At 35.9% G+C, this 23,646-nt stretch overlaps 1 protein-coding gene across 8 annotated transcripts in view; it reads right to left on the bottom strand.

Annotated features, from left to right (window-relative positions):
- Positions 1–23,646, bottom strand: part of CSNK1G3 (casein kinase 1, gamma 3) — a 116,227-nt gene that overhangs the window by 7,186 nt on the left and 85,395 nt on the right. For 5 of the 8 annotated variants that reach the window (XM_010846302.1, XM_010846300.1, XM_010846304.1 and 2 more), the window contains 4 exons: positions 23,153–23,245; positions 19,466–19,561; positions 9,442–9,548; positions 8,921–8,944 (listed from right to left, as the gene is read on the bottom strand). In XM_010846302.1, coding sequence (XP_010844604.1) covers positions 8,921–8,944; positions 9,442–9,548; positions 19,466–19,561; positions 23,153–23,245 — 320 coding nt within the window. The remainder of the gene's footprint in view (positions 1–8,920; positions 8,945–9,441; positions 9,549–19,465; positions 19,562–23,152; positions 23,246–23,646) is intronic. The other 3 variants (XM_010846307.1, XM_010846306.1, XM_010846305.1) reach the window with 2 other exon arrangements.

The following is a 23,646-nucleotide window of genomic DNA, read 5'->3' as shown; positions in this document are numbered from 1 at the left end:
ATGTACGGATGTGAGAGTTGGACTATGAAGAAGGCTGAGTGCCGAAGAATTGATGCTTTTGAACTGTGGTGTTGGAGAAGACTCTTGAGAGTCCCTTGGACTGCAAGGAGATCCAACCAGCCCTTTCTGAAGGAGATCAGCCCTGGGATTTCTTTGGAAGGAAGGATGCTAAAGCTGAAACCCCAGTATTTTGGCCACCTCATGCGAAGTGTTGACTCACTGGAAAAGACTCTGATGCTGGGAGGGATTGGGGGCAGGAGGAGAAGGGGACGACAGAGGATGAGATGGCTGGATTACATCACTGACTCGATGGATGTGAGTCAGTGAACTCTGGGAGTTGGTGATGGACAGGGAGGCCTGGCGTGCTGCAATTCATGGGGTTGCAAAGAGTCGGACACAACTGAGCGACTGATCTGATCTGATCTGATCTGATGCCTCAATCACCAATGCCGAAGAAGCTGAAGCTGAAAGGTTCTACGAGAACCTCCAAGACCTTCTAGTATTAACACCAAAAAGGATGTCATTTCGTCACCAGGGATTGGAATGCAAAAGTAGGAATTCAAGAGATACCTGGAGTAACAGGCAAGTTTGGCCCTGAAGTACAAAATCAAACAGGGTAAAGGCTAACAGAGTTCTGTCAAGAGAACACACTGGTCATAACAAACACTCTCTTCCAACAACACAAGAGATGACTCTACACATGGACATCACCAAATGGTCAATATCAAAATCAGACTGATTGTTATTCTTTGCAGCTGAAGATAGAGAAGCTCTATTCAGTCAGCAAAAACAAGACCTAGAGCTGACTGTGGCTCAGATCATGAGCTCCTTATGGCAAAATTCAAGCTTAATTGAAGAAAGTAGGGAAAACCACGAGGCCATTCAGATATGACCTAAATCAAATCTCTTATGATTATACAGTGGAAGTGACAAATAAATTCAAGGGATTAGATCTGGTAGACAGAGTACCTGAAGAATTATGGATGGAGGTTTGTAACACAGTATAGGAGGAAGTAACCAAAACCATCCCAAAGAAATGCAAGAAGGCAAAGAGACTGTCTGAGGAGGCTTTATTGAGGAATGTCTGAGGAAATGTCTGAGGAAAGAAGAGAAGCAAAAGGTAAGGGAAAGAAAGGGAAAGATACCCAAATGAATGCAGAATTCCAGAGAATAACAAGGAGAGGTAAAAAAGGCCTCCTGAAATGAACAAGGCAAAGAAATAGAGAAAAACAATAGAATGGGAAAAACTGGAAATCTCATCAAGAAAATTGGAGATATAAAGGAAACACTTCATGCCAAGGATGGGCACAATAAAGGACAGAAATGGCAAGGACCTAACAGAAGCAGAAAAGATTAAGAAGAGGAGGCAAGAAGACAAAGAAGAAGTATACAAAAAAAGGTCTTAATGACCAGATAACCACAAAGGTGTGGTCACTCACCTAGAACCATACATCCTACAGTGTGAAGTCAACTGGACCTTAGGAATCATTATTACAAACCAAGCTAGTGGAAGTGATGGAATTCCAGCTGAGCTATTTCAAATCCTAAAAGATGATGCTGTGAAAGCGCTGCATTCACTATGCCTGCAAATTTGGAAAACTCAGCAGTGGCCATAAGACTAGAAAAGGTCACTTTTCATTCCAATCCCAAAGAAGGGCAATGTCAAAGAATGTTCAAACTACCAGACAATTGTGCTAATTTCACACGCTAGTAAGATAATGCTTAAAATCCTTCAAGCTAGGCTTCAGCAGTATGTGAACAGAGAACTCGGAAATATACAAGCTGGGTTTAGAAAAGGCAGAGTAACCAGAGATCAAATTGTCAACATTTGTTGGATCATAGAAAAAGCAAGAGATTTCTAAAAAAAACCTCTACTTCTGTTACACTAAAGCCTTTAACTGTATACATCACACAAACTGTGGAAAATTCTTAAAGAGATGAGAACACCAGACCACCTTACCTGTCTCCTGAGAAATCTGATTACGGGACAAGAAGCAATAATTAGAAATGGACATGGAACGATAGACTGGTTCACAACTGGGATAGGAGTACCTCAAGACTGTACACTGTCACCTTGCTTATTCAACTTATATGCAGAGTACATCTTGGGAAATGCTGGACTGGATGAATCACAAGCAGGAATCAAGACTGCCAGGAGAAATGACAACAGCCTCAGATACATAAATGACACCACTCTAAAGGCAGACAATGAAGAGAAACTAAGAAGCCTCTTCATGACGGTGAAAGAGGAGAGTGAAAAAGCTGCCTTAAAACTCAACATTAAAAAAGTTAAGATCATGGCATCTGGTCCCATCACTTCAAGGCAAATAGATGGGGGGAAAGTGGAAACAGTGACAGATTTTATTTTCTTGGGCTCCAAAATCACTGCAGACAGTGACTGCAACCACAAAATTAAAAGATGCTTGCTCCTTGGAAGGAAAGCTATGACAAACCTAGACCGCATGTGGTTTTTCCAGTAGTCATGTAAGGATATAACAGTTGGACCATAAAGAAGGCTGAGTACTGAAGAACTGATGCTTTCGAATTGTGGTACTACAGAAGATGCTTAAGAGTCCCTTGGACAGCAAGGAGAACAAACCAGTCAATCTTTAAGGTAATCAACCTGAATATTCATTGGAAGGATGGATGCTAACACTCCAGTACTTTGGCCACCTGATGTGAAAAGCCGACTCACTGGAAAAGAACCTGATGCTGGGAAAGACTGAAGGCAAAAGGAGAAGAGGGTGGCAGAGGATGAGATGTTTAGATAGTATCACCAACTCAATGGACATGAATTTGAGTAACTCCAGGAGATAGTGAAGAACAGAAGAGCCTGCTGTGCTGCAGTCAATGGGGTTTCAAAGAGCTGGAGATGACTTGGTGACTGAATAACAAAAACCTTAAATTTCCCAAGGTCCTGATCATGATACATTCCACAAATGGACACAAAGTTGGTACTTTTAATTTAATATCTACTGAATAAATCAAATTTTTGCCTCATAAATGGAGCTAACTTCTAAAGTAAGAACCTGGTCAAAATCCTAAACCATGTTTTAAAGCCAAAGCTCTTAGACTTAGGTCACAAACTCTAGTGAAATATTACAAAATATAGATCTCAGTGCCCATGGAAACTTTTCTGGAAATAAATGGTCAATAAAGGAATTAAATTAATAAAGGAATCTGAATCGCAAGAAGCACTGCTTTCCAGATTCAACTACCAGGCCAACTTCCTACATCTCCATTTCCAATGAGGACTTGTCCTGGATGCAAGGAGCTGAGCGCTAGAGACACCAAGTGGACACCATGTCATCAATTTACATGAGAGCAGGCCAAATGCATAAAATGAAACCATATAATTTTAACTTGGTACAGCTGAAGGGGGGGGTATAGAGGGTAGTTATCGGAAATAATAATTGTAATGATAGCAAAGATTCCAGGAATTAGCACATATAGAAATTTTCACAGATGATATGACCAAGTTATTCTATCAATAAGTCCAATTATTTGGTCTTAGAATATAACTTATATTTTCAAAAATTTTCAAAGACATTTTCTCTCCTGTTGTTCAGTGACTACATTTTCTTATCCATTCATTCATACCTCATATGCAATCTCATATGCATACCTCATACCTCAATCTCCTCAGATCGAGACTGACAACTACCCTGGGAAAAGATTTAGCCTGTGCAGACAATTAAATCATGTTCCTATCAATGATTCTATTTTTCTCAGCTCTTTCTTGATTATCCCTTGTATGGTTCCAGTGAGCCAAAATGTTCTCAAAAGTCAAAGTCACGCTTCTGACCAGATCATTCAGAAGGCTAGGCTAGAATCTTTGAAGCAACAATGCTACTCTTAAATCCTTTGGGAATAAACATTAAGTTCTATTTCTAATGAACACTGTTGCTTCACATACTGTTTACATAGGAAATAAGAAATGATAATGGATCAAAGTCCTAAACTCTGTAGAAAACATAGATGGGAACAACCAAGATTTTGCTACTGACATCACACCACCATTTCCCCATTACTGACTGCCTTTTTCTTCTTGTAAAACATGGCTTGTCTTCCTGGATCTCTGTCAAAAACTTTCTTCTCAAAAGTCTACCCAGAAACTGAAGCACATTCCTCCGTCTGGATCTGAAGTGCTTATCTGCCCCTGTAACTCACTGGCTCGTCAGTATCCAGTTGAGGGACTGTTGGTACCTGCCAGACCCTCTGCACTTAGGACCCCAGAACCTAGCCTATCCTCCGCTGGTTGAAGAGGATATAGGAGGTATCTTTCATGACATCTGAACTTTAATTCACTGCCAAAGGACTTTTTTCCCCTTAAAACTTATACTTGAAATGTAATTTCATTTCTCTAGCTTTCTCAATGATAAAAATGAGAAACTATTTGGTTAGACAAGTGGGGTTTAGATCAGAGAGCAAGATCATGTATGTAGCCACTCTAGCAAAGCAACTGCACCTTCACTTTCTTCCTTTCCATCCCCACGCAGCAAGTATCACAAACCTGAAATGACTTTCACAATTTGCCCACCCTCTCATGCTGGTTTAGTTTATACCTTCAACTGCCTCCATCACTGCTAAGAGCCTTTTAACTGACTTTCATGGAAGACTCACCTCTCTCCAATCTGCCATCCAAACTTCCCTCATCATAAATATGGCCATGCCCTTTCTTCTTAAATCTCAGCAATGGTTCTCCACTGTCCTAAGGCATCAGTTTTAAAAATTTGGTCCCAATGTATTTCTACTCTCCTCTCACTCTCATCCTACATTAGGCTTCCTTTCCCAGACAGCCTGTATCTTAGAAGGAAGGAAGGAAAAGAGGGCAGGAAGGAGGGAAGGGAGATTTCCTGAAGCCCAGGAAGTGACATAAGCCTCAAAACTGGCACCAAAATAATTTTCTTAAGGTTCAATCTGATTATACCATTTCTTGGCTTAAAACCCACAGTGTGCTTTCTTGGGCTAAGAAAGATAATGTCCAATTTTTTTTTTTTTTAAACCTTGTTACTAAAACCTTTTGAGATTAGACACTCAGCCTGTCTCAGTTCCCATTAATATAATCATACTCTACTTGCACGGGTCACTACTCACACTTACCCATTCTTTCCTTGCTTCACGTTGTTACGCAATCTCTTCTCTCTGACCCCCATTCCCCTTTTCAAATCACATTCATCTCTGAGCTTCGGCAAATGTATCCTTACCCACAAAGATCTCTATGATCTTCAGCTGGAAATGCACACCCAGTCTCTGAACTCCATAGTGTTAACCCTATAACACCTTGTTTTATATCGGTGATTCTCAATCCTGGTTATTCCTTAAAATCAGCTTAAAAGCATTTTAAAAATACTGGTAACCAGACCCCACCACTACTGAGAATGCACAGCCTAAGTACTGGCATATTTTTAAAACTGCCCCGATGATTGTGATATCAAGCTAGGTTTGAGAACCACTCTACATGAAAGTCTCTGGTGTACTTACTACTTTCTCTAATGGAACAACAGGGTCCTGACTTAGCTTCATAATCATCGTATCACCATACACACAACAACTATTCAGTAAATGACAGAAATGGGGGGTGGGGAGATGGCGCAGAGAAACAGAGAAACAAAGGAAAAAAGATGAATTCATAATATTTCAAAACTCAGTAACTAAACTTGAAGCCTTAGTCTCCTAAATTCCTGGAAGAAATGATGAGGCTGCTGTCATTTCGATCACCTGTTTAAAAAAAGTCTCCACTACAGTTAAAAAAAAAAGGGGGGGGGGGAGGCAAAATCTCATTACTATTGAAGGAGCCACTTTGTCTTGGGGGAAGAGATTATTTTCCATCATTTGGAAATCATACATTTACATAAACTTGAGATTCTAAAATATTTGTTGTAGAATACATTTCAGTTTATGAGATGGGGTAAGAAAGACCTCTGCCAATCACAGGTAAGAAGAAAAGAAGGAAGTAGCAAACAGATTCTGAAAAAGAATTCTAGGCCAGTCCCTAGCTACCCAGAAAATTGTGGAAAAGAGAAGAGAAGCATTAGCCCCAACTTTGGAAAAGAAATTATGCTCACATTTCTTAATCACAGACTAAGAGGGTATAAGGAATACAATAATAAGGCTGTAGGAACATTAAAATAACCTTGATCAAAGACAGGACAAAATGTTGTGTGTTTAAAAAGAATTTCCAACTAATGAACAGTTTGGGAAGTTCTGAGAATTTCTGTAACCCATATGGAATAAAAAAGCTACACTGAACTCATGGACTGCTATCAATTTTTCTAAAGAAACTGCTGTATTCAGATATAATTCACATACCATTAAATTCACCTTTTTAAAACATATAATACAATTTTTTTTTAATATAGTCAAGGGATTTTTCAGCTCTCACTGCTATCTAAGTTCAAAACACTGTCTGCACTCCATAAAGAAACCACATAACCTATCAGCAGTCACTCCTCTATTCCTCTTCTCTGTTCCAGGCCTTCACTATTTTCTGTCTCTGTATATTTGCTAATTCTGGACATTTTACATAAATGGACCTTATAATGTATAGCCTTTTATGTCTGGTTTATGTCGCATTGCATCATGTTTTCAATTTTATTTTTTTATATTGTCAACTTATAGTACATTGCATAGATACACTACATTATGCAGTCAATCATTTAGTAATAATTTATTGAGGCTTTGCGGATCTTACCAAAAAAAAAGGCCTGGTTTTTAAGAAATCCTGATAGCTCAGTTGGTAAAGAATCCGCCTGCAATGCAGGAGACCCTGGTTGTTCAATTCCTGGGTCAGGAAGATCCCCTGGAGAAGGGATAGGCTACTCACTCCAGTATTCTTGGGCTTCCCTTGCGGCTCAGCTGGTGAAGAGCCTGCAATGTGGGAGACCTGGGTTTGATCCCTGAGTTGGGAAGATCTCCTGGAGAAGGCAAAGGCTGCCCACTCCGGTATTCTGGCCTGGAGAATTCCAAGGACTGTATAGCCCATGGGCTCGCAGAGTTGGACACAGCTGAGCAACTTTCACTTTCACTTCAAGAAGTTTTAAAAGGTGGGAGATAGATAAAGAGAATAACATATCAATGACAGACTTAAGAAACTAATGGAACACAGAATTCAGAATGGAAAATGAGGCTGGGAAAGACAGACCAGAGCAACCATGAAGGGCCTGGTGCCATGCCAAGTGATCTGGACTTGCTGCTCTATGCAAAAGAGAACCTCCCTTCAGAAAGAGTCTCCCACCCCTCCCCACCACTTCCTTTTTTCTTATCTTCCAACACCTACAGATAGAAACCCAAACCATAAATATACACACTCACACCCATCTCAACTAAATAAATTACTACCCATTCTTCAAAGCCCCCTCCACAAAGCATTCTCTGACCATCCTGTCAAACAACTCTAACAGGACCTTTTTCACAATATTTATCATACACTGATAAATGGTAATACAGCTGCAATTATCCCTGCTGAAGAGTGAGCTTCATAAAAGCAAGGATAGTATCATTAGTTCTGAAATCCAAGCAGTGTAAACGCTGAATGAATACATGGAAAAAATGCAATAGATTTGGCGGAAAGTAGATCTCTAGGAGGATGAGAACACAGAATGGCCGGTTTCGGTGACGAATCTGGGTGTGGAAGTAAAAATAGAGAATGTTGATGGAAGAAGCACAAGCCTGGCAAGATGAACGAGGTCACTGGCAGCGAGTAGAGAAACAGAAGGGGTGATAATGGCAAGTGAGTACCTGCCACGCCATGTGCCAGACAAAATACCAGCGCTTTAGTACATTTAATTTTTTCAACAGCCCACGAGGTAGATATTATTAGCCTCATTTTACAGGAAAAGAAACAAGCTTGAAGAAGGAAACAAACAGTGACAAAAGTAGGTTTCTACAACTTACGTTTCTTTGCAAAGGCCATGTGCGTTACTATCTGCCTTACGTCATCCCCTTTTATAATTGTGCTTGGGATTGCACCAGCACATGTAACTGTTTTTTACTTTTGACATAAAAATACAGAAGTATGTAGCTGACTGATTATATCCTGAAATCCACCAAAACTAAGTCACAGTGGCTATGAATAAATTCCACAGTCAAACTGGTTAAAAGGAACACTTGCTCATTACTCTCTTAAACAGAAATATCCACAAAAGTTTCCTCATCTTGCAGTCAATAAATGAACATTGTCTTAAAAATTATATAAGGTTCCTTTTAGACATGAGTAGAATGTTACACAATTTACTAATCTAAACCACTTTCGTTATTTACCCCAAGGCTTGGGGTAAATTTGTCCTAAAATCGAAGGAAGCATTTTAAACACAGCGTTATAACTAAAGGCAAGTGTCAATAAATAGTTTAAATTCAGTATTACTGCAACAGATAAGAATATTATTTTTCATAATATCTGTATTTAGCAGTTACTATTTAGATGAGGATTTTTCATAACACTCTCTTACTATAGTTTATCATGAAATTTAATAATGCATAGTATGTGTATTTAACGGCAATATAATTAGCAAGTGAAGTACTGGTTTAGTGATGTTATTGCTAGGTGTATTTAACAACTACAAATAGGAAAAAAAGTTTGACTCAAAAACTTGCCTCTTTTAAAAGCAAATAATGCATTGTGTTACAAAACAAATGCACAAGCACAAGCAAGACTGGTGTATCATCTACTCAATAAAAAGTGCCCCCAAATGTTTCATCTGTGTCACTTGAAACAAAAAAGCTGCAGCAGGCAAAAGAGCTCCTCAATTATTTCTTGCTTTTCAGAGTTAATGTAAATGATATTAAAGACTTTTGTATGACTTTTACCAATTATAATTTCTATGTTGAAAAGTTTGTTTTTAAAGACACAAACTGGTGCTAAATCTTTGAGATTATAGTCAACGGAGCTATTTCTGCCTGCCTACACTTGAGAACTCACCACATGTTCAACACTTTCTGGCAGCTAAACACAAAAAAAATAGAAGGAAAAAGAGAGAGAGAGATATCATCAGAAACTGCCCACACTGAAATTATCACATTGTTTTCATGCTTAATTTTTTTCCAAGCAGAATTATAATTTTAACAACAAACAACTAATTTAAAACTAGTATTAATACATGCAGTATACCACAAAATTAATATTTTTATGTTTACAGAAAAAAATATGCCTCTAAAGTATAGTAGTAATTTTCATGCACCAACATTCCTAAAACTAATAAGCTAAAAACATGCTGTTAACTCTAAATAAGAATCTGAGCACAGTTCTTAAATAACTATTTTTATATTATTAAAACATTTACTGAAATAGCACTATTTAAAACTTAGTGGTTAAAACAATTAAATATACCAATTTGTTTTGCATGCACCTACTCCTTGAAAAAAATTTCCTTAAATAATTGCACATGACTGTAAGTCTCAAACATGCACAAAGTGACTAAATCAAGCAAAACCAATACATACTTGGTTTCATCCATCACCTCTACTTCTGTAGGGGCTGTGATGGGTGCATTTGAACGTCCTGCAGTAGGGTCATCTGTGTTTAATTCTCCATTTGTAGAACTTACAACCTGCAAAAGAGAAAAAAAAAAAAAATATATATATATACACACACACACACAAAAAGTAATAAGTTATACAATGATAAACATAAAGTATTTAAATTAGAAAGTTAATATGAAGACCACAAAACAATTAGTATGTAGTTGTTCATAACTAAATATACTAACAGGTCTACATTAAAGATAAAGTCATTCAACACTTGCTTTTCAACTTACTTCCTGGTCATCTTGAAATTTCTGTCCTGTCTGCTATCCTCTGGTTTTTAAGGCTAATGCAATCAGTTCCCTTTTGGGTACCCAGCTCCTTTGGTACTCTGCTACATCATGAATTATTTGCTTTGGAAACTTTAATACTGTCCTTCCAACAGACCCTCCGTTTCATTCGGTAATCACGCTCAGGTCTCACCCTCATTTGTCCATTCATTCACCCAGTTTTTCAAGCCCTAAATCTAGGCATCACTGTGATTCCTCTCTTTGACATAAACCATCAGCAGATTATGTTAAATCCTCCCTGACACAAACCCCAAACCTAACTGGGTCCTCCCCACTCTTAAGACTACTAAAACCAAGAGATAATGGTCCAAAGCACTCTTGAATGAAGTAGAGCAAAAACTGATCAACTGGTCAGCTTTTATTTGTATCTACCGCCCATTAATGGATTGTCCACACAACCACCAAGATGTTCCTTTAAGATGTAAATTAAGTAACACATAACTCTCTGCTTAAAACTCTTATAATGTCAACTTTATGGTTTCATTTGAAATAAAGATCTATATTCTTTACTCCAATTTACAAAGCCCCACAAGATCTCAATCCTGTCTACCCCTTTGATCTCATAGCACTTTCCCTTTCTTCACTAGCCTCCATCCAACATCAAGCTTATTTCCACCTAAGGCCTTGGCATTATCTTTTCTTACTCCCTGGAATTCTCTTCTTGCTTAGTGGCTATTTTCTTGTCTTTCAGATTCTCAGAGAATAGGATTTTTTTTCAACATATAATCTAGAACTTTTGTGCAGAAACACTTATATGTTATACTTCATTTGTAATTCTTTGTATAGCATTTATCAATATTGATGTTTTTCTGATTGACTGATTGATCAGTTTCTTAACATCCACCCCAAATTCTATTAAAATTAAGCTCCATAACAGCAAGAGCCTTCTGTTATTTCCTGAGAGATCTCCTCACCTCAATGTGGCACAAAAAAGGCACTCAATAAATATTTGTTGGAATAAATGAATATATGCATGCATATATGAAAGCTTGAAGCAAGATAAAAATCATAACACTCCCAAATTCTCTTGGTCCAACAAAGTCTCTCTACTGTCCTATCTCTTGTTTTCCTCTAAACTTAATAAAAAACAATCATCTTAATTTACCATTTATATTTTTATAAAATTCCCCATTTATTCCTTAACTCCTCCCAATCTATACTCTGACCCTATATCAGAACTCAAATTGAGGTTTTTCTTGAAGGTTACCAATAGTTCCTAAAAGGTATGTTAGTAGTCTTTGCTCAGTCTTCATTTGCCTGTACATCTCTCTATCACTTGGCACCAGCTAATGACTTTGAAGTGAGACAGAGCTAGATACAAAACCTAGTTCTACCACTTACCACTTATGTGACTCTGGGAAGACACCTTACCTTGCTAAACCTCAGTATTCTCAACTATGAAATTGGAAACAGAAGTTATCTGTTTAATAAGGTTGATATGAATAGGAAATAAAGTTAATATATAAAATACAGTGACTGGCATATAGTAAGAGTTCAACAAATGGTGGCCATCATTATTACCATCAGTCTAACCTAAACAATGGCTTCAACTATTACCTTTACAAAAAGGATTCCCCAAGCCTAACTGCTCACCTACATGGTTAGTTAGCTAGATCAAGTTTGGCACCTTGTTATTTCTAAAACCAAATTTATCATATTCCTTCTTAAATCTGTTACGTTTCCTATAGTCCCTACTTTTACTAAAGCCCTACGCACTTCCCAGACCTCCAGGCTCAAAAATCTCAAAATCATTTTTGATGCTTTCTCTACATGATCTCTTTATGATGTAACAAAAGTCTAAGTATCAGAGCTGACAGGTGACTAGTAGACTTAACACTTCCATTTACAGAGGCCGGTTTCTAAAACTTAAATTCCAGGCTTCCGTGGTGGCTCAGTGGTAAAGAATCCACCTGCCAAAGCAGGAGATATGGGTCCAGTCCTTGATCCCAGGAAACTCCCACATGCTGTTGAGCAACTAATCCCATGCGCCACAACTATTCAGTTTGTGCTCTAGAGCCTGCGAGCTGCGACTATTGAGCCCGTGTGCTGCAACCACTGTTGTACCCGTGTACAACAAAGACCCAGCACAGCCAAAAACATTAGATAAAATTATACATAAAAAGTTTAAGTTCTAAAAGACAACATTACGCCAAGCACCGTTCTAGGAACTTGGAATACCACAGTAAACAATGCAGAAAAACATCTCTGTCCTTGTAGACTTAATAGTCAGTGTAGGGAAATAGGCCCTCTCCCTGCAGCTCAAGCTAGATAACCAGAAATCAATCAATGTGTCTAGACTAGGTCATGATTTATACAAGTTCAATTTCCTATAGCCTATATGGAACAAGTACTTAAGAAATGAGCACTGCATTTGTTCCTTCAGCTGAAAACACAAAGCTGCCTTGATCCTCTTTAGAGGCAATTCAATGGGAGGAATATTCCTAAGTCACCCTCTCAGCTTCTGGGGCACCTGCTTCCTCCTTTCTGTCATACTTTGAGCTCTGTGGTACTGTGCCAATTTTCTCTCTTTCTGAAAATGTGAAAAGATACTTATTTGTTCTAATTACTGAATATAATTGGCTTCTTTATTTTTAAAATGTCAGAGCCTCTACCTTGAACTGGAAAGAAGCTAAAAAGCAGAATTCTTATCCCATACTTTTCTATTCTCCATCACTTTTAACTAGCAGAGTGCCTTGCATGTAGTAGATAACTAACAGTTCAATGAACTATTTCCATTTTTATTTCCTTAACATGATAGTCAACAGGTTTCTTCCCCATCCCTTTTTGTTCAATGGCCCTACATAGTTGGAAGGACACTCCTTACCCCATCAACTTATAGGCAGTTCCTCTGATGTGTCTTCCCTTTCTTAAGCAGCATAAATGAAAATTTGAAACTCTAGTACTCTAAATTTCCAGCAACAGTACCTATACATGCATTATAATTATATAATCTGATTTACTTCACTTCATATAATTTCATCACAAAGTTATATCAGACTTCAATAAATTATATTTTAGTGAAATGCTTCAAATTTCATTCTACATGGTTGATCAGAACCGGATTAAAAAGAAGTTAACATTTGACTTTATAAAAATTTTAATGTAATTTTTCCTGGGCTCCCCAGATTCCCTAACCCTCTGAGTAAAAGCCAATAGCCCAGGGCCAGAACACAATCAATGTGGTAACAGAGTTCTGTTAAGCTGACCCACTTAACAGCAACGACCTAAGAGTGAATCAGGCATTAAAAGTGTTTCCACTTAAGGAAACGAGTGGTCTTTTCTAAACAGATTTTACAAGAAGAAACAAAGACATGATATTATAAACTGTGTCAATATCTTCTTGGAAACCAAAGGCAATGGATCAAACAAAAATTATTTTTGTAAGCCAAATTTTGAGAAATGATTCCACTTAAGTGACTTTTCTAGAATAATTCAAACTAGAACATAAGAATCTCTGCAATATTAGTGTTTATCAGGCTAGTTTCTTCAGAGGATGAGATGGTTGGATGGCATCACCAACTCAATGCACATGAGTTTGAGCAAACACCAGGAGATAGTGGAGGATAGAGCCTGGCGTGCTGCAGTCCATGGGGTTGCAAAGAGTCAGACATGACAGAGCGACTGAACAACAAATCTAAAAATCACAAATGCTTTGAGGTTTGACATTTCAAAAGAAAATACAGCTATTTTATAGGATTTTTGTTGTTGCTGTTCTTGTTCTTAAAGAAATTTTCACTGTTATTCCCACTTGATAAGAAACAGTGTAATTCTCATTTTAAGAGGTTTAAAAAAAAAGTAACTAGGTTACCGTTTTACTCTCACAATATCAGAGTTAAATGGGAGGCAGTGGGCAAAAAGCCTGTAGCTAAGCGAGGGCGAAAAATAATGGTTCATTTAACGCCTGCCTGCCCCGTCTAATTCCAAAGAAATCATTATCATAGACGAGTACAAAGACAACATGTCTTTGCACTGAAGGATGTTAAAATGCCAATTAATTTACTTTCCGTATAGAATGAATTCAAATTCGTTATACTACTATCTTCCTAATTTCTATTTGAAGTTTTGTGAGCATGTTATCAAATGCTCAGTAGAGGCACACTATATTAACGAATTAAATCATCTAATCAAAAAAATATATTAGAAATACTAAAAAAACATATATTTCACTTAAGACACTCAGCTTTTTCTAGAGGCATCTATAAGAAAGCACACTAGTAAAAGAGATACAGTTAAAAGGTTCAACATGACTGTATGAAACCAGCTTTCTAACATATTCTAAAAGCTACAGAAATATAATTAATATTCCAACTGATGACCCAAAGGCCCAGTGATTTTCTCAGTGACTTTCACCAAAGAAAAACCAAAATGGATTCTCTATTCAATCTCTGAGTGATCTAATATTCACTTAGACTAATAGATTCTTTGAGTACTCCAGTCTTGCAAGATGTTACTGCAAATGACACTGGAAAAGTGTTAAATTCCTTAACATGAGATATCTGTTTGTCTTTCATTTCCTGGTGACTCAGACAATAAAGAATCTGCGTGCAATGCAGTAGACCCGGGATCAATCCCTGGGTCAGGAAGATCCCCTAGAGAAGGGAATGGCAGCCCACTTCAGTATTCTTGCCTGGAGAATTCCATGGACAGAGGAGATTGGCAGGCTATAGTCAATGGGGTCGCAAAGAGTCAGACATGACTGAGCGACTTCACTTTCTATGTTCAGACTACCAGCCCTTTGCTGCAAAACTCCTATATATCATATCCTAGCTCTCCCCCTCCCCTTCTCGGAGCAGTTCTTAGAGTTACTTAAGATACTGCCTTCAGGCTTGACATCCTGAAAATTCCCACTCAATAAAATATAACTCTCAACTTTTAGATTGCGAATATATTTTTTAGTCAACAAAATCCCAACCATTCAAAAAGCCTCCCTGCCTCTTGTTTTGGGTAGAGCAAGCTCAGTTTACACTATATTCTCTTCCCTACTATATATAGTAGCTATTAAAATCTTTCTTTACTGCCAGAAAAGAAAAAAAAAGAGTATCAAAACAAATGTGTAATGCTGATTTATCCCAATTGTAACTAAACAAGGGATTTCCTAAACTAAAAAAAAAAAAGAGGAACTGGAAATTATTTATGTAATAAAGGCATGTAACTTCTCTCATTCCACAAACCTCTCTTTTCCAGACTTTAGTACCCCCCAAAAAAATAAAAGAGATGACTCTTGTAGTTACTCAATTTTTTTTTCCTCGTTAGGACCTCAGTATTTTCAAAGATTTGACAAAGAAAACTAAACTTGGTTATCTGAAATGTTTTGAAAAGGCCTGCATTAACAATTAGCATAAAGGAGAACTGACTCAGATATGACATCTATTACTCCTCTGACTTTTAACCACATATGTTTTATCATTTCAAGATATGTTTGTCTGATTCTTTTTCTGTTACCATCACCTGTATCTGCATTTCTGAAGTGATAATAACTAAAATATCAGACTGCTTATTATAACAATTAATATTATTGTTTCATTTCATCAACAGTGCCTGGCTGTAAAACATATCTGCACCACTTGCAATTCTGCCCTTTCTCCCCAGTGTCACACGGTTCCTTACATGAAAAAAGAAAGGCTGGACAAGCAAAAGAGCTTTCCAACAGTCAGAAAGTATGCCACACCAAGTAAAACAGTTCTCTGAGTAGTTAACACCTGTCTTCTTCCCTCTGCTTGCCATGACCTCTCAGCGTTTACAGATCAGATGTTTAGTTAACATAGAGCTCGATGTTACAGTGAAAAGTTCAACACAGTGGCATTAGAGACTAGTACTATCTGCTGCCAGTGGTACATTTTAAAACCCCATTTTGGAAATTCTGATTTGCCAGGGGGAAACCTACCAAAAAGGGTTACTGACCCCTCCCCTTCCCTCAACCCTCATACCCAATTAAATTGTATCTTCTATCTTTCAAGTCCTTTTGTTTCTCTTTATCTCCACTACCCATCATCACTCCTCAACTGTGGACTTTTGAGAGTTGTGGCCCTGCCTTAGACTTGTCTCCCTTCCATTTGGTCTCAAAAGTATCTCTGTAAATGCTAATCTAATCAAGTTACTTCTAATTCTCTTTATGCCTACCCAATACCCTTAGACCAAAACCCAAATTTAATAACAAAACTTTCAGGTCCTTCACAATTCCCCTCCTGTCTGCCTGTCAGTCTCATTTCTCAATACATAATAGCTTGACAGAACTGCATTTAATTCCTCAGTCTGTCACTCTCTCCTCCACAATCTTACACACAATTTTCTCTGCCTGGTACACTCCTCTCTTAACCCCTTCCTTCTACCTTCTTCAAATGCTAAGTCCTACTGATTCTTCACTTTGAAAACATGTGAAAAAATAAGAGTATAAATAATATTTTTTTCAGGAAACTTTAACTTGCTAAATCCAAGTTAGATGCTTTTCCTACATATTCTCATAGTACCCTGTACTTCCTCCGCTTATCATACCACCTGCTTATTAGCTCTTTCCATTAACTGAAAGCTCCATAGGGACAGACACCATATCTGTTATTCTTTCCTTTATTCAAAGAACCTACTAGCACAGTGCCAAACACGTGGTAAACATTTATATATATTTGCTGAATAATGAAGAGCCAAGAAACGGAAAATGGTAGGTCTAGGCTTCTCAACCATATTTATTACCAGTGATTCTCAGAGGAGCAGGGGGGGACACACTTGTACCCCTAGGAAATTTTCCAAATCACATACAAGCCAAGAACAGATTGAAAATACAGACTTCACGATATCTGAATATTATTCTCAATCTCTTAAGTGGGGAAAGTTTATCAAATAGATAGCATTATCTTTCTGATGAGTAAATTAACTGAAGAGACAGAATAAAATTAGATAAACCCCATTTCACAATGCATTCTTTTGGCTACATCTCTATACTTCACTTTTCAGAGATGGATAAAAATACTAGTCAAGCTTCTTAATTTGCCAAAGCAATAGACAATTCTACTATTTAGTACTTCTTTGTCCCAGACTCTATACTAAATACTTTTTTTAAAAGTTCTCACAAAACCATGAATAAAGCTATCATTAATATCCCCATGTTATGATGAATAATCTAAGGCACGAAATTTGAAATTATGCAGCTAACCACAATTAAATCAACTTGGTAACCTATATACCTGACCTATAATATATATATAATAATTCTGAAAAGATAAGGAGTTCAAATACAGACTCCAAGGGGCATATATGAAATAGTGAGTGAGGATTTTTCTGTAGGTCGAAAAGGCAAGAGGTGTTCGTATACCAGATAGCAATCTATCTATTTTGTAAATGTATTTCCTGAAAACTATTTGATGATACGCCCTTGGTATTTATTGAGGAAAACTTTTTAATTGCCATGTAAGATCTTTGTCGCTCAGTCGTGTCCGACTCTTTGCGACCCCATGGACAGTCCATGGAATTCTCCAGGCCAGAATACTGGAGTGGGTAGCTGTTCCCTTCTCCAGAGGATCGTCCCAACCCAGGGATCAAACCCAGGTCTCCCACACCCTGCAAAGCCAGTGACTGAAACTTTGTCCGACAGGTGGTTCAACAACCACGGAACAAAGAACCTCAATGCAAATTCTTCTCATACTTGTGTATTAGTAAAGTGATCTTTCTATCTTCCCTTTATCAAATAATGAGAAAAAAACACACTGCTTTCCCTTCTTCTTTCATTCAAAGTAAAATATAGCATTCAATTATTGGAATAATCATATTAGCTCAGATTAAGATACCTTTACTTCCTCTCACTATTATTAATTTTTAAACTATTACTTCATCAGTCCAATTATGCCAGTGTCATAACTTTTCAAATTTTAAATTATACATAAATTCAACATTTTTGGATGGAGCAAGATTCACGCATGATCTTACTACGCTGCTAGCAAATTTTTCATGACAGTAAAACTACCTTAATGTTCATCATATCAAGTTAATTCAGGAAGTAACTGAAAAATAGTGTAAAAATTTTTACTCACTTATGTATTTACCCAAATAGTAAAGTGATCACTTACTAAATATTAGAATGACGTCAGATGCAATCTTTATAAGGCAGAAAAGTTTTAAAGAAATAAGAAATAAGCAGATTTAAAATATATCTTTGAGAATATGTGAAAAAATAGAATAAAATACTGGAATGATTAGCCAACAATGAAACTCATTCACCCTTTGACAGTCCAAAGAAATTCCATGAGCCATCTTTAGGAATTCCACAAAGTGAAAAAAAAAAAAAAAAAAAACTACTGATAAATTTGTGGCATTGGTACAAATCTTAATTGTTATAGATTTCCCTGAACCCTGAGCAAGACACGTTATAAAAACATACAACACTTAGAAACACGTAAATGTATACAGATACATACACAATTCAGCTTGTGTTTATGCAAATTAAACATAATTTCCTCAATTAACTTTTCCAATGATATGAATTTAGATCACAAAAAAGTTTTACCTCTCAGGCTCCCTTGCCTCTGAATCCCTCACTCCAAAATTTGACAGCACTATTCAAATTCTTCTGTTAATACATGACTGAAAGTTCCACAGACTACAAAATTCTATAAAAGTTGGTTTCACAATTTAAACTGTCTCTAAAATCTAACTGTGGGAAAAACATGATAACTCATAAGATTTAATTAAGAATTGGCTTTTTAAGAGTTCAAATCAAGACAGAATAAAATCCAAGCATAGATTCAGATTAATATATATGAAGAAAAAATATAAATTTGGTAAAATATAACAGAATATTGTTCAAGTATGTGGAGAAAAAAATTTAAAAATAGGTTTTACACTGAAATGGACTGAGGAAACATTTCTCATCTCAATTACTTTAAGCCAGCATTCAGATTATCTAAACTGACATTTTTAAAAGAAATAAGAGACTCAGTAATCTTTTCCTATTTTTATAATATATATATAAAAGATTAAAATTTAGGGGGGCATTTAAGGGAAGAATATAGTAGCTATCTGCAAATGTATAGAAAAGGGGGGAAAAGGAACACATCAAAAAAATAAGGGACAACTTTAAATTTTTCTTAATATCCAGAAAATAGAGGGAAATGTTTTATAAATATCTGTCTTTGAAATTGTTTTCTCCATGTTATACTTTATCCAAATAAAACAAAATATGTCATTGTAAAACTGGGGTCATATTTATTTGACCAATTAATCAGAAAATACATTCTAAGGACTGAGAATGAAAATGTTAGATAACTGCTTAACTAAGTTTAAAGGAAGCAAAGTAATGAAAGGATAAGGTATAAAAATGTTCTATTACTTAAAGCATTAAAAAAGACTGAGCTCATTACTGGACAATCAAGTTTAACAGACAGTTCAAGTAATACATTTTATTTTTCTAATCTGTTCTGAGTACAACTTACTTAAATAATGTTGCATGTGCTTGCAAAAATGAACAAAGGCAAAATCTTAGTATCCCTTAGGTGGTCTTGCTAGACCATGTTAATTTTTCTCTTTTGGTTAAAGTCAAAGGAATAGAATTATGGAGAGTTCAGCAACAAGTCTTTCATTAGGATAAGAAATCATGCCATGAGTTCCAAAAAGGGTTAGTTGTATAAATCTGGGAAATAATCACTCATGCAAAAATCAGAAAATACCTGTACCGAGCCACCATGTCTGTCTGCTGCAAGGTGAGCTCTCAAATGATGGGGATTTGCCTGCTGGGAGTCCCAAGCTGCCCTGTGGTCTGTCGACTGCCATTTATTTAATGCATGTGGCATGCATGGAAGAAGAAAAACCCAAAATGTTAAACATCGCATCCTTATAATATAGAAAACAAATGTATAAAAGGAAATTTTAAAAACCCTTACTATTCTGAGTCACAGATGCAATTATCTTTGCATAGTGAATGTGGAGAGATTTCAATGAAAACGCTACAATTATGTAATGATCAACCACAAAAATAAAATAGCACCACAGAATTTTAGAAGTGAAAGGACTTTAGATATCATAGACTCCACTTTCTAATTTTATAAATAAAGTTAACAAAAACTAGAGAGGTAAAAATGACATGGTCAAGAACACACTCCATAAACCATGAAATGTTCTAAAAAGCCATTCACTATATCTTCTTACAATAGAGGTCCCCACTGGTTTTCTGATAAGAAACTACTTCCAGTAACATTAAAAAAAAAAAAAAGACATTACTTAAGCAGCCACACTTAAGGTCTCAGAAAACTTAAAAATTTTTCTCTTCTTGCTTAGTACCCTGTTTCTGACTGTGAGGATAATACAAGAAAACAGAAAAGTTCCTTGAAAAATAAGAACTGCTATACAGAATACCAAGAGGATATGACAAAAAAACTTTTTAAGTGACAATCTTTCATATATGAATCCCTTTGTTTCCTTCATCTATTTTTTTCATCTGGTTCAAATTAAGAGACCTACTTCCATGAAACAGGCCGATAATTCTTAAAGATTTTAGATGACCTGGCAAGCCTGTATGGCAATAACCACAAACTATATAATAATCTACTAAAAGAATTGAGTAACGGCTTAATAAGGAGCAATTTCTGCGTTTCAGGAAAATGTGGACAGTACTAACATGGGGGAAGGCATACAATATTTAAGTTTCTATCACATGTTTGGTTCTGCACTGGCTGCTTTATATGTGTTATCTCATTTTTGAGACATAAAGTATTATCCTCATTTTACTGATGAAGACATTAAGACATTAAATACTTCTCTCACATCACTGAAGTAGCAAATAGTACACCTGGGATTCAAACTGAGAGCCTACTATTTTCCCAACATTACTACCAGGCTCATTACCACAATTACATTATGTTCTAAAGACTTCAGGGCTCTTTTCTTTCTTTTTCAACTAAAGTCACAAAAATCTTGCCACAAAGTGTCAAGTACACCAGGCTATATGCAGACTAAGAATATCAGTGGCCAGAGAAACCCTTTAGGAGAAGAGATGTTAAAATCAAGTAGACACAAAGAATACATGTTTTGGCACTAAGCTTCCTGAATTAAATTGTACAATACAAAACTACATACTCTGTGGCATAAAATACGTCATCAAAACAATTACGACAATTCTAATGTCCCTTTATTAAATCCTCCAAATTTATCACCAGAATTCAGCTGACTTTTAGGTTAAAGTGAAATAAATTAGATGAGACCATGGGACAGCAGGCAACATTTGGGAATCGTGGACCTTTTAAGAAGACACCAAAAGCTATGCAACCTCTCCTCAAAATAAACATTTGCATCCACCCAACATTTCCTGTAAAATTTCAGGATCCCCTGAACTTCAACCATTGACTCTAAGATAAAACTGTTTATCTGGGGATATTACAAAGGTTTCAGACTTTTAAAGAATTAACTTTTCATCTTTTGGGATTATGAACTGTGGGTTTATCACACAACTTAAGCTGTTTACTGCAGCACAGATAGTTAAGAAATTTTTTCTAGATATATAATGTTTCTATTATGATAAGAATCTACATATCTAGGTTGAAAATTCAATAAGCTATCGTAAAGGATTTCCTGAAAAAAAAAAAAAAATTGATTCCCTACATTTATTCCAAGAAGGACTACATCAACGAAATATGGTTCCCACCCTCAGTGAACTAGCAATGACCTAGCAAGACATATCTGAAACAGGTAGAAAGTTAAAACTTTAAAATATTTAAATTTATTTCAAGAAAAATTTAATTCAACAATAAAAGAAGTTTCATTTATTACAATACCTAATAGCTCAAGTAGAGATCCTCACAGAACATGAATTACTGGTCTTGTTCCACATACGTTTGAAAAATTAACTGATTTAAAAAACACATACTCCCAAGTCTTCACTTCTCCCATTTCTTTCTATTTACAGCATCTTATCAGAGTACTCAAGCTATCAATGTCTTTTAATTTATACTGGAAGTAATTTATATATAAGACCCTTTACTGCCCAGTTTTTCTAAGGCAAAATTATAAAACTAATCTTTTTAAAACTGTCTATACTTTAAAGCATAAAATTATAAATACTTCCTAAATGTAGCATTTTATTTGACTACGATATTTAGTAAGTTGTGTTTCTTCTTTGATGTCATTTTTTTAACCCTCACCTCAACCCTGATGGAATACAAAATAGACAGCACACTACCCCTCTCCAAAAAGGGTTATAACCAAAAATTCTAAAGATACCGTTTAATTCAAGGTAACAGCAAAAATTCTCTGTCAAAAATGGATTCAGTAAGGTTTCTTTATATAAAAAAGACGAGTGAAAATGTTGCTCAAAAATTTAACAGCTTCCAATTTATCTTACCCAGAAAATACAACTCTTCAATGAATCTTCTATATCTTGTCTTGAACCTGCTCTCTGCTCCAAACCAACTGCTTATTTCTCCTCAGACATATTCCACATTTTTAAACTTTTGCCTTATTTTTTTAATGCTCACTCTCTCCAAAATTCTTATTCCTTAGCCTGCCTTTAAAAATTCCATTCATTTTTCACGCTCATCTCAAAAACCACCTTTGCATATAGATCCTACATATTCCAATGATCCTCTATGGCACTTTATTAATGTATCTCCCATGGTACAGTTTATTCTGCATTGTTATGTAGTTATTTGTGAATTTGTTGTAATAATGATAACAGGAACACCAGCCACAAGAGTTGAGACTTAATGAATGCTTACTATATGCTAGTAAGAATTAACATGCATTATTTCTTTTATAGATGAGAACTGAGGCTTTGAGTGAATGAGTAACCTGCCATATCCAGGTCTGATTGATTCCAGAGGTTCAGTGAGCTCTTAGCCACTCATTACAAAGTCATTTCTCACAGGTTGTATGTTTTTCCTTACTTCTGCATTTCTGCAATGTGGAGAGCAGTAGCTTTCAAATAACAGAACTCAGTAAATAATTTATTACACTAAACTGGACTAAAGTTAGAAAGAACAGCTACTATTACAATTCATTCCAACAGGGTATCCAAATACTTCCATTCTAACAGAACAATATTCTCAAAGTTTATACTAACACCACTAATCAGGATTTGTGATTAAACAATTTTAATGTGACCATTAGGGGAAATAGCCTATGCATTGAAAATATGTGCATTTTTATCCTTAATATGTCTGTATATGGTCTGTTTTCTAGAAGAAAAGGATATGTATTTCAATCATTCAATATGTATATATAAGTATGTATACACATATGTGCAAAGACATGCACAAATTATAAAGCTTCATCTGGGCATGATAAAACACCAAATACATTTATAAACAGTGAGAAGGTAACACAGAAATAAATCAAGACAGTTCATATCTAAAAGGACAGCAAACCTGATTTTTGGATTGTATCTTATCTCTGTGGGGATGTGCTTCTCTGTTTGATGACAGAGCAGGATCTTGCTGAACCGCACCCACTGGAGTAGGCTGCGACACAATAACAATTAGCATCAATGCATTCTATTTCAGAAGTCTTATTTAAAATTATTTAGCACCTTAAAATAATAAAAAAATAATAAAAGATACTATTACATAAAGCCTTAATTAAGAAAAGGTATCTTCCCTAAAATAAGTTGTTAAATATACCAAATTAAAGCAAAGAAATTATAACTACTATTTAAAGTAGCATCAAAATATTTCAATAGTTTATCAAGTATTTATTTTTATATCAACAAAAGACCTTTTAATGTTACCATTACGTTTTAGGTTAATTCTTATAAAAAAACAAAATGTATTTGCTTATCTCTCTCATTTCCAAAGCCAATATATAAACAGAAAAAATTATGTTATGAAAATTAAGGGAATAATTTTTTAAATAAGCTAATAAA

This window comes from Bison bison, unplaced genomic scaffold, assembly GCF_000754665.1.
Source record: "Bison bison bison isolate TAMUID 2011002044 unplaced genomic scaffold, Bison_UMD1.0 scf7180017864235, whole genome shotgun sequence".
NCBI lineage: Eukaryota > Metazoa > Chordata > Mammalia > Artiodactyla > Bovidae > Bison > Bison bison.
The sequence above is the reverse complement of the archived record's forward strand: the minus strand, read 5'-3'. Positions and strand labels throughout refer to the sequence as shown.